This window comes from Lathyrus oleraceus, chromosome 5, assembly GCF_024323335.1.
Source record: "Lathyrus oleraceus cultivar Zhongwan6 chromosome 5, CAAS_Psat_ZW6_1.0, whole genome shotgun sequence".
NCBI lineage: Eukaryota > Viridiplantae > Streptophyta > Magnoliopsida > Fabales > Fabaceae > Lathyrus > Lathyrus oleraceus.
Genome location: NC_066583.1, coordinates 35,754,527 through 35,770,076, shown reverse-complemented (window position 1 = coordinate 35,770,076; position 15,550 = coordinate 35,754,527). Strand labels below are relative to the sequence as shown.

The 15,550-nt window shown below is 34.9% G+C and overlaps 2 protein-coding genes across 2 annotated transcripts; one reads left to right on the top strand and one right to left on the bottom strand.

Annotated features, from left to right (window-relative positions):
* Positions 1 to 3,261: 3,261 nt before the first annotated feature.
* LOC127078591 (uncharacterized) lies at positions 3,262 to 4,173 on the bottom strand. Its single transcript, XM_051019032.1, has one exon. The coding sequence runs from the start codon at positions 4,171 to 4,173 to the stop codon at positions 3,262 to 3,264; it is 912 nt and encodes a 303-aa protein (XP_050874989.1).
* A 3,429-nt stretch (positions 4,174 to 7,602) lies between these two features.
* Positions 7,603 to 13,912, top strand: LOC127082773 (uncharacterized). Its single transcript, XM_051023009.1, has 16 exons — positions 7,603 to 8,093; positions 8,179 to 8,240; positions 8,321 to 8,388; positions 9,231 to 9,352; positions 9,648 to 9,753; positions 9,875 to 9,926; positions 10,430 to 10,547; positions 10,627 to 10,657; positions 10,746 to 10,769; positions 10,898 to 11,022; positions 11,325 to 11,406; positions 11,525 to 11,647; positions 11,735 to 11,788; positions 12,439 to 12,508; positions 13,046 to 13,079; positions 13,197 to 13,912. Exons 1-16 carry the CDS (start codon positions 7,898 to 7,900, stop codon positions 13,568 to 13,570), a joined length of 1,641 nt encoding a protein of 546 aa, XP_050878966.1. The 5' UTR covers positions 7,603 to 7,897; the 3' UTR covers positions 13,571 to 13,912.
* The last annotated feature ends 1,638 nt before the right edge of the window (positions 13,913 to 15,550 follow it).

The window sequence follows — 15,550 nt, the reverse complement described above, 5'->3', positions numbered from 1 at the left end:
AATTACACCTAAACAGGGGGTATTCAAGGTCTACCATGTCAAATTTGAGCTCATTTGGGCAAATGGAACCATGTCAATGAAAATCAACAAAAACAGTCACAATTATAGGCTCCAAATCACAACATCAATACATGCTTCCACTTCAAAAATTCATATCTCAATGAAAACAATAAATAAATGGATGAGACCAAAACAGGGAGGTCCTATCATGTGTCTATTACAAGCATGTCAAATTTCATGATTATCCAGTACCACATGAGCATTTCCCATTCAATCTACCAACCTATGTCACATGAGCTTGCATAAATGATCACCAGAGATGAAAAATAGCAATCAATTTGAAAATGCCACATAAAATTCCACAAAAATTCACATAGCATCTTGACATATTAATCAACCATCATGCAAAATTTCACATTAATCCAACAAGTATAGGTCACTCAAAAAAATCCAGCAAGTTGACATAATGAGGTGTGACACAAATTGTCACACCTAAGTTCCAGAATTTGCTGCTCATTGACCAGGTATCAAAAATGCATGAAATTTACATATAAATGAGCATCAATGAGTCCACAATCATCACAAAAATTTTCAAGAATTTATTTTACAATATGGACATTTCATGATCAAATTGGTGACATGTATCAAAAATGGACATACATTAGAAAACCCTAGGTCAAATAACATATTTACCAAGCACAACTTTGACCAATAGGTCAAAAAAATCCTACACAAGTCAATAAAGCCATAGAAAAAATTTCCATAATTTTAGGATTTTTTTGCTATTTTTTATGAATTTTTAAAGTCATTATCAATTTTTAAGAATTTAATTAAATTAATAAAAAAAAGACAATGGCAAACTTGTAAATCTTTGAGGCGGGAGCGGGAAACAGCATTTTTAAATTTTCAAATCGTTTTTTGGATCAAACACGACCTGTATCATCTTCTTCGCCCAGAATATTTCCAGAATTCACAAAATTGGATGAACATCAAAACTTAATGAAAATGGACATGCGTATAGTCGTTGAACTCGTCTAAACATGTAGAACACGAATATCATCTCCATTCAACTCAACAATTCCTAAAACTCACGAATCACTCGATCTAGGGTTTTACATCGAAAATTCGAATCCGAATATCTCCCTACACAGTCATCCATTTGCAATTCTGAAGCTATCACAATGATCTACATACTATGCACTTTAAAACACATACATCAATTGAGTGAATCATGAGTTTCGAAAAACCTCTAACCTGGAATGGCAGTAGCGATGGAGAGGTCCTTCGTGCTTAATTTCTCCAAACAGTCCAAGAAAAATGCTGAGGAAGATGAATAGCAACCTCTGCCTTGCTCAACCTTGCTCCGGTTATGAGGAATTTGTATTTGCCATGGGAGCTTCCACTTGCAACAGTCACGATGCCATGCTCTTTCACCTTCAAATTCCAAAACAGTTGTAGAATGTGATGCAAGGAGTTTGATACAAAAAGAATTTCGTGATTTGGTTGAAGAATGAGGAAGATTGATGAAATTGAAGATTTGGTGTTCTTGAGGGTTTGGAGAGAATTGTGATGATTTCAGATCCAACTTTGGTAATTGTGAGATTCAGTTATGATTATGAAGTGTTTTAGAATATATATGGTAGCTTAATCCATCACTAATCATCTTAATTAACCACATTAGCATGTTAAGTGAAATTGTCATTTTGTAAACAAGGGCAAATTTGTAATTTCCATGTACAGCTCATTGCCAGCTGTTTTGACAGCTCATGCAAACTCCAAATGTCATATATGAACCATAGAAACTTGTCCCATTCCCATTGGTGGTGTATTTCTCAAATTCACATGTGTGTGGTAATTGTCCAATTTTCACCATTTCACTTTCCAAACCACATTCCAAACCAAATGCTCTGGCCACAAAGTGATTATTCAAACAAACTTAAAATGCCATTTCTGAGGTGTTGGAAAAAGTCCCATTCAAAAATTCCAATTATTTTGACATTTGGACCATTTTGCCCCTGGTCCAATTCAGCTGTCCAGTTGAAAAGTGACTTTTTGCCTTGGCCATTTTTGAACAAATCCAATGATGCACCCTCAAAGTACATGTCAAATGGAGTTTGTGCATATAAAGAACTTGCAATTTGGACAAAGTATGTGGAAATTATGGCCTCCTGATTACGGGTCATTTTTGAAATTCACTGAGCCATAACTCCCAAACCATACATTGGATTTTCAAGTTCTTGGACTTTTTGGAAAGGTGAGAACAAGATCTACAACTTTCATGTTGAACAAATTTTCATTTGAAGCTTCCTTGGACACGTGGCTTTGAGGTCCAAAACTTTCCATTTTTGGAAACTTCAGTCACAAGTCACTTTCTATTTTTGGCAGTTTTTGTCCTGACTTGATTTTCTTCCTTTTTAAGCCTTGAGATGTCATTTAACACTTGTTCCAACACGAATGAAGTGTCTCCAACTCATTTCCACCTCCAAATCCATCAGATCATGTACAGTTGACCACAGTTGACTTTTCAACTGATAGATGAAATAGGCAATGCATAGACCAATTTGAACCCCAATCTTCAACTGAAATGGCGCAAGGGTGAAACCTTAGCCTCAATAATCACCATATAATCACAAAATGAACCCCATAACCATCATAAACCTCATCTCCTGATCCAGCCCTGACTGGCCCAATACAACTGATTAGGGTTGACCAGTGGTCAAAACCCTAACCTCAAGGAATCTTCTTCAATCTCCTGATGACATCCAACCATGATGATGATGATGTATCACTTCAATCAAGATGAAGACCAATATCCATGGAGAATCCTGAAACCCTAATTCACAGCCCAATCCTCAGATGGTCAATGATCAGTCAGTAAACCCTAGGCCTGCACTTTGACTTCCTCATCTTCTGATCAAGACTTGGGAGAATGACTTGCACAATGTAACCATATGATATGCAATATGCAATGCCTAATGACCTAAAGTGATATGCAAATATGTTAATGCTAGTCCCAAGAGAGGAGGGCAAATTTTGAGGTGTTACACCTCTTATCAAATTTCCACTTTTACCCTTCCACTCTTCATATTCCATTTATTTTATTATTTAATTATTATTAAAATAAATAACACCTATAATAATAATAATAATAATAATAATTCCCGATATTATTTAATAATTCCTTTTACCTTCCAATAATCATATTAAATAATATTTAAATTACTCTAACAATATTTGGGGTGTTACATTTTCCACAGCTTCCTAAATGAAGTCATTAAAGAATTCCTGATCAAGATGCTCAAAAACCATAACCATGATAGGTTCATTGACGAAGTCCTCAGTGACTTTAGTCATGTCGAAATCATCAGTGACTTTGACCATGTTTACTTCCTCTGGCTCCGTATAGTGGGCATCAGCCATTTGCAGAGGATTAGAATCGATATTCATCTGGCTCCTAGGTTTGTCACCAAACTTGAGTCTCCCTTCTTGGATAGCATTCTGAATAAGATCCCTAAAAAGAAAACATTGAGATATTTTATGATCAAGAAAACTATGGTACTTGCAAAACCCTCTTTTCTTTCTTTGTTCTAAAGGAGGCACTTTAGCACCTGGAGGAATTATCATTTGACCATCCTTAACTAACAAATCTAAGATTTCGTCACATTTTGTAACGTTGAAAGTGTAATTTTTCTTAGTAAATTTATCATTCTTTTCTGGTTTAATAGGATTTTTTCCATTCGACGGGGCCAAGACCTTACACGCATAAGGCGCCCCTTGCTTCAACTCAGCAAGGTCGACTTCATTTTCATCGAAGTCTAAAGGCCCATTATAGGATCCTTCGTCATCATTGCTGAAATCGATGTAGGCTACTCTTTTATTCTTATATTCTCTAGCCTTTTCTTCCTTCAAGCATTCTAACTGTCGAACCCTTTCGGTCAGTTGAGCCATATCTCTCAAATACTGGGTATCTAACTTCTTCCTAATACGATAGTCAAGGCCCCAAACGCCCATTTCAACCAGTTCATGCTTTGGTACTTGCGTAAAACACCTAACTTTGAGTAATCGAAACCTATTCAGATAGTCATCAATTGGCTCACTAAACTTTCGTTTAATACTAGCCAATTCCTTCAGACTTATCTTTGTTTGCCCCGTGTAAAATTGCTCATCGAACATTCTCTCCAACTGATTCCAAGTATGAATCGAATTTTGTGGCAAGGTGGTGAACCACGTGAAGGCATTCTTTGTGAGAGATCTTGGGAAATATTTTATCCTAAGGCTTTCGTTGTTCGAAATGTCTCCTGCCTCTATTAAATATCTATCCACATGTTCGACAGTGGATTCAGTAGTATCCCTAGAAAACTTAGTGAATTTGGGGATTTTTATTCTAGGGGGTGTTTCTGCCTGTAGGATATATTCCGACAAAGGTGATGTATAATTTGGCCTTCAAAGGCCAAAGTTTACCCCATTTCAAACCATAATCCTTTCGACCATGGCTGCTAGATTATTATCTGCTTCCATATCATCATGTCGAATCTTCCGTATGACATTATTAATGTTTTGGTTTTTTATTACCATTACTATCTTTAGCTCTCTTTCCCTAGGGATTTATGGTTCAATCCTAGGGGGTTCGACTCCTAATCCCTGATTTACCATCTCTAGTTGCAGTTGATTTTCTGGAATTTGGTTAATAGTAGGTTCTTATTCGAAGGTTACCCTCTGGTTTTCCCTTACTCAATCCCTCAGAGGGTGTCAATGAGGCTGTGGTACACCCAGGAAACCAGACATTCACGCCATTTGCATTATCATCTATTGATTCGATTATGTCGTATTTTGAATCAAAGGATTCAATATGGTGGTCAATGTTTGGGTAAGCATTTGGACCATCTCATGGTTGCTTTCATCCATCTGTTGACTTCACACTGTTGCAGAATTATTGGTAAGGCTGGGTATTTATATTTGGTGTCCCAGATCTGAAGATTGGTTATTTCGACCCACATTAACCCCAAATACTGACCCTTGTACTGGGGAGGTTATGTTAACTACTGGTTCTGAAAATGTTGAAGCAACGTTATGTAAACTTCCCATCACTGAAGTTAGCATTCCATATGGCTGTTCTCGACCACCAAAGGGTATAGAGAAACCAGGGGGTATCGAAGGCCTGTTTAGAACATTTCTAATCGGTGTGTGTATGTGTGTGTGTGTGTGTGGGGAGGGGGGGGGGGAGGAGGCCCCCTAGGCCCAATATAAGTCAAAATAGGTTCAATATGGGGAATCGAATGCGTGGGCATCGAACTTGCCATAGATGAAACCGGTTCAGACACGTGCGTTGTGACCGTGTTTGCCCCTGTCGAAGAAGAAGGGGATGGTACCTTGCTGGTTGATGAATTTTGAGAATTTTGGTTATTTGGCGCATTTAAATTCGCCATCCTCCTAATGGATTTTACCATTGGCCTGTGTTCGTTGGTTGTGGCTACTTTACCACTCCTTAATAACATATAACAAATTTTTTCGAAAGAGAAAAGATGAATGAATAACCAGAATAAGAAAGAATAATTTCACTTTTCTAAAAATGTTAGCACTGTCCCACTGGGCGTGCCAATTTATTTACCGTGAAAATTGGTAAACAACCGCTGATCTTCCAAATTACTAAATTTGGTTACTTACATGATCGATTAGATTGATCCTAGGACATGTGCTAATTGTTTAAAGTGAATTCTAGTAAATATGAACATTTCGACAGTGTTTGTAATGATGGTGATTTGTGAAAATACTTAAACAGTAAAAGACCAACACAAATTAAAGAGAAGCACTGTAAGAATGAAGATAACTAGCAACAAAGATGAATCCTTAAAATAAAGAATTATTTCTGGAAAATAAAGATAAATTGAATTACTTCAAAGTAAATGACAATGGTGTAAAACAAACATACATTTCTCAATTTACTGTTTCTTTACGGTACTTGGTAAATTTTACAGATTTTGTACACACTTTGACACACACGATCCTAACATTAAGACCCTATATTTATACTAATCGAAATAACCGCTTCTAACGGCATTTCAATCACGTTGAGACAAATGACGTTTTGCATGGATGCAACTATCCATTATGCTCCACGTGTACCTTTAGTAATTTCAGATAAGAACAAAGTTCTCTCCTTTATTTGAAATTTGAATTTCTAGTCGAAACCGTCTTCAAACACTGAAGAATATTTCTAAGTCCCTACTGCATACTGATCCTTCTCATTCAGGAACTTTTGACTAGAGATTCCAATATCAGATTCAGTCGAAAGCATCTTCGCAGGAAATTTAATTTTTTAACTCTTAAAATGGACATCAAAATTAGGAACCAACAGTCACTAGGCTTCAGAGCATGACAACCAGACCTTCACCAAGGGTGACGACCGTCATGCGCTCTCAGACTGTGATTTTCGCAGAAAACAACGACAAATATGAAAAAGAATTCAAAAGTTGTTGAGTTTGATTAACATCCAACACGAATTTCATGAAGACAACATCAAATAAGAAAAAAACATGAATTACAACACATAAACATTAATTTTTTAAAACAAATTGGAAGATCAAAGTGAATTCCAATGTTAGAACTCTTATTTCAAAAAATCCCAAAATCAAATTAAATCAGACATGAGTGACTCCGATACCACTTGTTATATCTATTCATTATCGAATGTATCTCGACTCATATAGAAATCAAGAACATAATATTGATCTTATGAACTCATATCCGGTTAGAATCCATACCCGAATACAATATGAAAATGAAAGCGGAAGCATACATGAGTTTGTCATTGAAATTGTTAAATGTTTGTGGGTATGTGATATTCTAATTTACAGTGTGGCTTAAGGTTTCTTGATTATCTTTTGATGGAGATGAAGAAAGAATAATTGATAAACCGTAGTTATCATATTCTACAAATGAAAACCATAATCCATATATATATATATATATATATATATATATATATATATATATATATATATATATATATATATATATGTTATTTTCGAGTTTTCAATATTCTTATTTGACCATTTAAAATATTTACTTATGATATCTATACAATAACCTTTTATGATATATATATTTTTAATTATATATTTAATATTAATTAGATTACTTTAATTTTGACTAATTAAATAATATCCTTAATATATATAATATTACATCAGTGACTTAAGAGTAAATTAATTGTTATATATTGTAAATGTATATAATTTTGTTATTGAAATCAAAATCATTTGTAAATATATATTTAAAATCAATTTTGGTTGATTAAGACCGTACAAATTCTTTATACATACGATATACAAAAATAAAAATAAAAATAATATTGTTCAAAAGTCATGAAATTTACATAAATAACATATAAAAATGAAATTTTAGATAGTATTATTCAAAAGTCAAGAAAAGAAAATCTCATGAAAGTGACCCAAGTGCATCCAAAATCCAAACAAAATTCCCATATGACAATTATTGATTTCCTTTTAGAATTTTTAATTCATCTATCTATAATTGTGATTTATTTATATATTTTTATTTATATAACTTGAATTTGATTTGAAAATGAAAAGTTGAGTTGTTGCTAAACCCAAAGACAATCCAGTCCTTTTTGTTGTGTCTATATATCTACCACGCTCCCTTTCTCTTTATTTTATCATTAAAATCGAATTAGGGTTTCACTTCTTCTTCTTCTCCATCTCTCACTCTAGTTTCTGCGAAAACCATCTTAGTTCTCTCCTCTCTTCTCAACTTTCCCGCCATTTTCTTCACTTGATTTGAATTCTAGCCGTTAGATCTGTCATTTTCATATATTTTTTTTGTAATTTCCAAAAAAAAAAACTTTTTTGACCGTTGCTCTCGCCGGAGTGAACGGGAAATGTCTGCTTCAGAGGGTGAGAAGAAGGTTGTGGAAGAGAACGAAGTTCCGAAAGGTGGAGAGCTTTTGTTCTGCGGTGCCACGTGTTGGGATAGTGTTGGTCGTCGGAAAGGTCCGGCTGAGAGTAACTTGATTTCTCCGTCGCGGCTCCGTCCTCTCGTTGGCATTGATATTCGTTACGTTGCCTCTGGTTGCGGTTAGTATGTTATGTTGTTTTGATCTGTGTTTTTAATGTATGTGAATGTTGAAGTGTTGATATATTTTTTGTGTTGTGAATGTAGCGTCTTGTCATTGCTTGGCGTTGGATGTTGAAGGGCGTTGCTATACATGGGGACGTAATGAGGTATGGCTGTTGAGTTGTAATACCTGTTTGAAATTATCTGTTTGTATTGTGTGTTTCTGATTTGTGAGATTTCTGTGCAGAAAGGGCAACTGGGTCATGGAGATACCATTCAGCGTGATAGGCCTACTGTGGTGTCTGGGCTTTCAAAGTGAGTTTGTGTTTTCTGTTTTTATAAACAATAGTTTGTGCTCATTCATTTCTTGTGTACGTGTGCTGATTATGTTGCTTATGGGGTGGTTTAATTTTTTAACTTTGTAACTCATGGTAACTGTTTATTTTGGTCATGGTCTAACTTCACTTGTTTTACACGTATGGCAAGTATTGCATAACCTAGACAAATGACGGAAAAGTCAAACCAAATGTCCTCAAAAAATTGTTTTTTCTCTGCCTCAACACTCTTTAAAGTTGTGTTGGACGCCCGAATGACACGCATACAACATGTGTTGGTCTTAGTCTGTTAGACAATTCAGACATGCTTTTCAAAAATAATATTTTTTTTCTTTGCTATAACACAACTTATACATTTTTTGGACAAATCTCACACATATAAAAGGCATAAGACAATGCAGACACTTTTCAAAAAGAATGTTTTTTTCTTTGCTTCAACACAATCTATACATTTTTTTGGACAAATCTCTCACATATTTAAAAGACATGGACATGTTAGCAATGTTATCAATGAAGAACTAAAAACATAAATTTTGATTAGAATATTTTTAACTATTTTAATAGTAGATGGATCAACGAAGCTCAAATACTACCATATTTGTAGCGGTGTCAGTGTCATATGTTTTTGACATATTCAATGCCGGAGTGTCCGTGTCCTGGTGTCTGTGTCGGAGTCAGTGCATGTTTGACATTATCGGTGTCGGAGTGTTTGTGTTGTGTCCCGGCGTCTGTGTTGGAGTCTGAGCTAATGCTTTGCATTTTGTTCTTTCTCCCGTTGCTATTTATTGTTATGCTTAATTTTGTTGATATTTCACTTGGAAGATACAAAATTGTTCAAGCTGGAACTGGGAAGAGCCACACAGTAGTTATTACAGATGATGGAAATTCCCTAGCATTTGGATGGAACAAACATGGACAGCTAGGTTCGGGTTCTACAAAAACTGGTATGTTTTACTAAGTATTTGGTAAAAATATGCTTTATGATTTCCAATATGTATATTTTAAAAGGTGATTGTTGTTTGTTAATTTGATCCATGTTTATCTTAGGCTTGGTTTAGATGTTACACTGTCAGTGGAATGACAACATATAGTGCAATGGAGTAAAGTTGCTACACGCCTGTGTAGTAATTTACACAGGTGTTTAGTAAAGTTACTCTGCTGAAATATATGTTGTCATTGTTTCTTTTACCCCATATAATAGTGTCTATTTGATTTACAACCTTGCTCTGTCTTGTGCAGAAATTGAATCATCTCCCGTTCGCTGTGTCGTTTCTGACGTTAAATATGCTACATGTGGTAGCGACTTTTCTGTCTGGTTATCTTCAGTTGAAGGAGCTTCTATACTGTATGGTTTCTAAAAATTGTATTAAGGTTTCTTGAATCTCTATCTGTGATTGTGGATATTTGTTCTTGTTTGATTGCAGTAGTTGTTAAGTTTCATTTCTTTCTTTTACTATGATTGCCAGGACTGCTGGGCTTCCACAGTATGGGCAGCTTGGGCATGGGACAGATAATGAGGTATGAGGAAGATGTTTGAGTTTTATGGTCTTTATTGTCCCAAGACTCGAGTGTTCTCACATGCTGCGTTTTCAGATGCTGAGTCCATGGAGGCTGGGGCCATTGAATTACCATTGAGCTCGTAATTGATTGTTGGGGCAAGCATGTTTTAACATAGTCTGTAGCACAGATACCTAATAGTTACAAATTAGTTAATTAGGTGCTGTTTGAGTAATGCCACACTTGTATAGTCACCATCCTCTTCTGTTGTGTTTTGGGATCATTTGAGTGGAGCATCAGATGATTATTAAGTGATAATGTACCAAATTTTCCTTCTATATTTAGTTGTAAATGTCCATAGTTGACCCCCAATCATGCTTTTATTTTTTAAAATCTGTTCTGTTCACTTATAAGTTAAACCCTATCTTGTCATTCCTGCATGATTAACTTTTCTTATGATAACCTAAATTTGTATGCCTTGTGCCACAAGAAAGATTTACATAATGTTGCATGTCCCTGTGCAGTATAATTCCAAAGAAAGCTCTGTGAAATTAATTTATGAACCACAGCCACGACCTCGAGCCATAGCTTCCCTTGCTGGTGAAACTATTGTCAAGGTGGCATGTGGATCAAATCACACAGGTGATTGTTATTTTGAGATCTTGATTATTAGATCTTGTATGTTACTATTTCTTATTATTTTTGTTTTGCATATATACAGTGGCGGTGGATAAGAATGGCTTTGTCTACACGTGAGTAATCCTTTAGTGTCTTATCTCAGTATCTTACCTCCATTTGTTTACATGTAAGTTGTAATCTGTTTGGTATTCATTTCTACAGGTGGGGTTATGGTGGTTACGGAAGGTTCGCGACTGTTTTCAGATTGAGCTGTCCATGTTTTGTGAATTCTTGTGAAATTGCAACTATCAAATCCTTTTCCCTCAAAATTTGATTTTTATATTTGGTCGCTTTTTAAAAAAAAAATTCTGTAGGCTAGGACATAGGGAGCAGAAGGATGAATTTACTCCACGTCGTGTTGACATTTTCACAAATAGAAATGTTTTACCTCCTGATGCAATTATTTCAGCAGGTTCTACGAATTCTGCTTGTACTGCAGGTATGCATCTCTAACACATTCACATCTTCTTTTTGAAAAATGTTCACTGATGTCATGCCGTGCCTCTTTGATGGCTGTATTCTATGTTAATTGTTTCCTTTATGACAATGCATCTGTTATGGATATATGATACCGATATCACGATGGTTGGCTTACCAAAGTGAATAAGATGCTGTATATATAATTCTATATTAACAACAAATAATTTGTCAGTGATATGAAATAGTGGTTGGTTAGTGGTCAAGATATGATTTATTTGTGACTTCAAGTATCCTTATTTAACAGTTTTTTTTTTCATTCAGCTGGAGGGCAGTTGTACATGTGGGGCAAACTAAAGAACACCGGGGATGACTGGATGTACCCGAAGCCTCTAATGGACTTGAGGTTGTGCTTTATTCCATGGTTTGAATTAAAGTTCTGCTATATACAATACTTCTGGACGAGTTTCCCCCCTCATTTACTTCATATTGATTAAATAGTCTATATTTATTTTGGTAAATAGTGGTTGGAATATACGATGCATGGATTCAGGGGGTATGCACCATTTTGTTGGGGCTGATTCCTCATGCATAAGTTGGGGTCATGCTCAGAATGGAGAGCTGGGATACGGACCTACTGGACAGAAGTATGTTATTTATACAACAATTTTAGCAACAATTTTTTTGTTTTATGATTTTATAATTTTATAATCCTGTTTGCACTTGTCCCTTAGGTCTTCAGCTGTACCCAAAAAGGTGGATTTACTTGAGGGTATGCATGTAATGAGGTCAGTGACATATTCAGAAATTTTTTAGTAGCGGGGGCAATATCTTTATATAAATATTGTCAATATTATTAGTACAATGTAACATGTCATTACTGAATCATTTTCTCTTTATTATAATAAAATATCTCTCCAAATACATGTAATTAAACAAAGCATCACCAATCCTCCTAATTTTGATAATGCATTGTAAAATGAAATAACTTCACCTTGTAAAAATATTCGACAGAAGAAAACTTTGAAGGATCGCATTGAGCAAAACGAAATAACTTCACCTTGTCAAAATGTAGAAAATGAATTTATTGAGTTTAAGCATGCTAAACCTTTATTTTCAACTGTTGAATTTGTTAGCCTGATCTATCACTTGATATTGATTTTAATCTTAAATAATGTTAATCATCTGCACTTTCCATTAGATCACCAACTCAAAGATGTATTATATTTTCCGTTTGAGTATCTTCAGTTTATAATTCAAACAACACAAATTAAAGTTAAGCTTCAGTTTATAAAACAAGCTGTTGTTTATCATGTCAGTAAGCTGCCAAAAATAAGCAACTATTTATTGAAGTTAAGCTTTTTGAAAAATAAATATTTTCTTCATGACTAATCAAAATGAGAATTTGTCTAAGTATTTTTCTCTTATTTTCAAACAGTGTTGCTTGTGGTCTGGGTCATTCCATGATTGTGGTTGACAGAGCAAATGTTGCTGAAAGACTTGACCAGGTAACTCTTAAATCTGATATATTATTATCTTTGAAGTTCACAAGCTCACACAATCATTGCATCGGTCGGGTTCATGAAATATTGAACATGGTCCGATTTTATGCTGTAGGTTATATTGAGTTCACAAAATATTTTATGAAACATTGCATCGGTCGGGTATATTATGAAACAAGCTCACAATCATTGCATTGAGTTCACAAAATATTAATTAGCTGCTTGTACCATATGGTATATTATGTTTTGACTATATTTGAGCTGCCTGCTTGTTTAGAATCTTTGATCACAATGACAGTGCCATGAACTATTTGCAGAGATTATAATGTAATCAGTAGATTCTACTGCTTAATGGATTTTTTGGTCTTTCTTCCTTCTCTCACCAGATCTTATAGACGATATCTAACAATCTTTTGAGAGGCTGTGATTTGTAGTAATCACAAATTTACATTGGTTGTCCTGTTTTGCACGACAGTCTTTTGGGTTTATATTTTATAATACGATGAAGTGTGCAACTCCTCCTAACTTCTCTTTTTTCTGCAGCTTGATACACATGACGGCAAAGCTGTTGGTGAAGGTATGCAATTTTTACAGTTCAAATTATGTATAGTGAATCTAAAACTTCACCAGTTAATAATAGCTGTCTCAAATCATCATGTTATATCGTACTGAGTTTGTTGTGTTCTTGTTGCAGGTAATGCGCCTGTGAACAACACTCCAGTCCCTAAGAAGGCTGCTGTTCCTAAAAAGGGTGCAAAGAAAGCTGACAACTCGAAGAAGAGGAAAAAAGCAAAAGATTCATCTGACTCGGAAGAAGAGCAAGAACAGGCTGAAGAAAGTAGTGACAATAGTGACAATAGTGACTATGAAGTTAATGGCGAGGCCGAGGTTAAGGCACCACGTGGTGGAAAAAATTCTGGCAAGGGCCGAGGAAAGGCAACGAAAAAGTCGGAGTCTGAGAGCAAAGGTTCTGGCCGAGGGCGCAGCCGCACTCCTGCAAATAAAAGCAGTACTAAATCTTCTCCAGTGAAGTCATCTGGTAAGAGAGGAAGACCCAGAAAGGCATGATCTGATATTTAATTGGAAGTTTTGTTCTCTATTCCTTTGAGAATCAGAGTAACTCAATGCGGCCCTTGCTAACTGTTTATTGCAATTATTATTAAAAAAAAACATTTTAATTAGAAATCTGTTTTGGAATTTAGAGGCAAGAAGAGCCTCTTTCTTTTGTGAAGGGATGTATTCATCATGCCTTCTTCAGTGTCCATCAGCTTAATAGACTTTAATCTGCTGGGATGATGATTTGGTGAGATGTTTTATTGATGATTCCTGAGGCCAATTATGCTTTTTCAATTTTTAATCCGTCATGTATAAGATTCTTATTTTTGATTATCTAAACTTAATTTTCAATTATTATTTGTTTAGTTTAACGTACTAGTATATATATACCACCAACTTTTTTGACTGGAGTGACGCTTCGTCAGTATTTATCGTGTTCTTAATTATAAGGACTATTTGATTACCATTATAATGTTCTTAATTCATACGTTTTGGTCGAGGGTCATTTATGCAAAGGACTTCAAGTCTTCAACAGATCCATCATTGAGTCATGTCATAAGTTCAGACACTTTCTCAATATGAGTTTGAAACCGAAAGCCATAATGGAGGGTATGGGTTAAGCAAGTAGGTCTCTGAGGTATTTTCCTTGATTTAAAATTAGAGGATGTTTGGTGGTGAACTTAACCTGCATGCCATAAAAATAATTATTACCAAGTTCCTTTGTAGAGATTTTTTTTTAATTGGATGACTAGCTGTTGAATTAGAGAGGAGTTGTAACCCAAACTTGTTTTTAGATAATGCTAATGTTATAATTGTTCTAATTGTTACCAGTTTGATGACAAGACTAAAGGTTTTAGCGTAATGAACTCCATGTTGTTGATGGAACCACTTAACTATAAGCATAGCCTTGTACTTATTAACTTAACCATCAGGATTTTCCTTGATTATAGACACATTTGTAGTCAATAGGGACTCTTCTAAGAGGAAGAGATGCTAGAGACCATGTATTGTTATTTGTTAGTGCATCATATATTCAGATTGCATGGAATCAAACGAAGTTGGGTTGGAAAGAGCATGTCTTGTAGTTTTGGGTTCAACATGAGCAAGAAGGGTGAGATGCAATGTTGGACATATGATGCCTGATTTGGCTCTAGTTTTCACGAGATAAATATTGGGTGGTTTAGGTTGTGGTTGTTTGGAATAATAAATAACATAATGTGTTGGTTAGGTATGATTGTGAGAGGATGAAGATATATCAGACTAAGATGAGAGAGTGTTGCAAGTGTTTTGTTGTGATTGAGAAAAATGAATAGTTGAAGGCAAATTTGGTGAAGGTAAGGTTTAAGATGATGAAACTATTTATGTGTTTTGTAGAAACTGTAGTACAATGGACTGTGAAACTATTTATGTGTAGGTAGTGATGAGTAAATGATATGTATCATAATAGATGACTAGTAGTAGGCGTTGGAACCATTGATTGTGTGAAGAGTTTGAGATATGTAAATATACTTTCATTAAATGTGACATGTCAAATACATTTGACACCTTTATGAGATGTTGAATATCATGTGAATAAGCATTCATATGATATTCATGTTCCTTTTGAATTTTTTTAGTGTAAGGAATACTTTGATTAAGAGATAGTGTTAGAAGTTTGTTGATGAGGTATCATTTGTAGATTTATGTGCTTGTAGGTATATTGTCTACATCAGGCAAATGACTTAAATATTTTTGATGATGATACCACTATGAGATGAAGTCTTCATATGAAGTTATGATCAAATTGTTGTGCTTGAGAGATCAAGATGTCAAAACTAATATCTTAAAGAAAATACCTAATGTCAAGCAACGTTCGATGGAATCCATAATGGTCTTCAGTCAAGCAATCTCTCTAATGATGATGTTTATCAAGAAGTTTTATCAATGTGAAATTTCTACTAATGTGTTTGGGTGATCAGAGTATTGTAAAAGGTATTAAAGTAACTGTTAAAT

Coding starts and splice junctions, on each gene's coding strand:
- LOC127082773 (XM_051023009.1), top strand. CDS start 7,898: ATGTCTGCTTCAGAGGGTGAGAAGAAGGTTGTGGAAGAGAACGAAGTT. Junction 10,770..10,897: donor GGTTATGGTGGTTACGGAAG/GTTCGCGACTGT, acceptor AAAATTCTGTAG/GCTAGGACATAGGGAGCAGA. Junction 11,789..12,438: donor GAGGGTATGCATGTAATGAG/GTCAGTGACATA, acceptor ATTTTCAAACAG/TGTTGCTTGTGGTCTGGGTC.
- LOC127078591 (XM_051019032.1), bottom strand. CDS start 4,173: ATGTTCGATGAGCAATTTTACACGGGGCAAACAAAGATAAGTCTGAAG.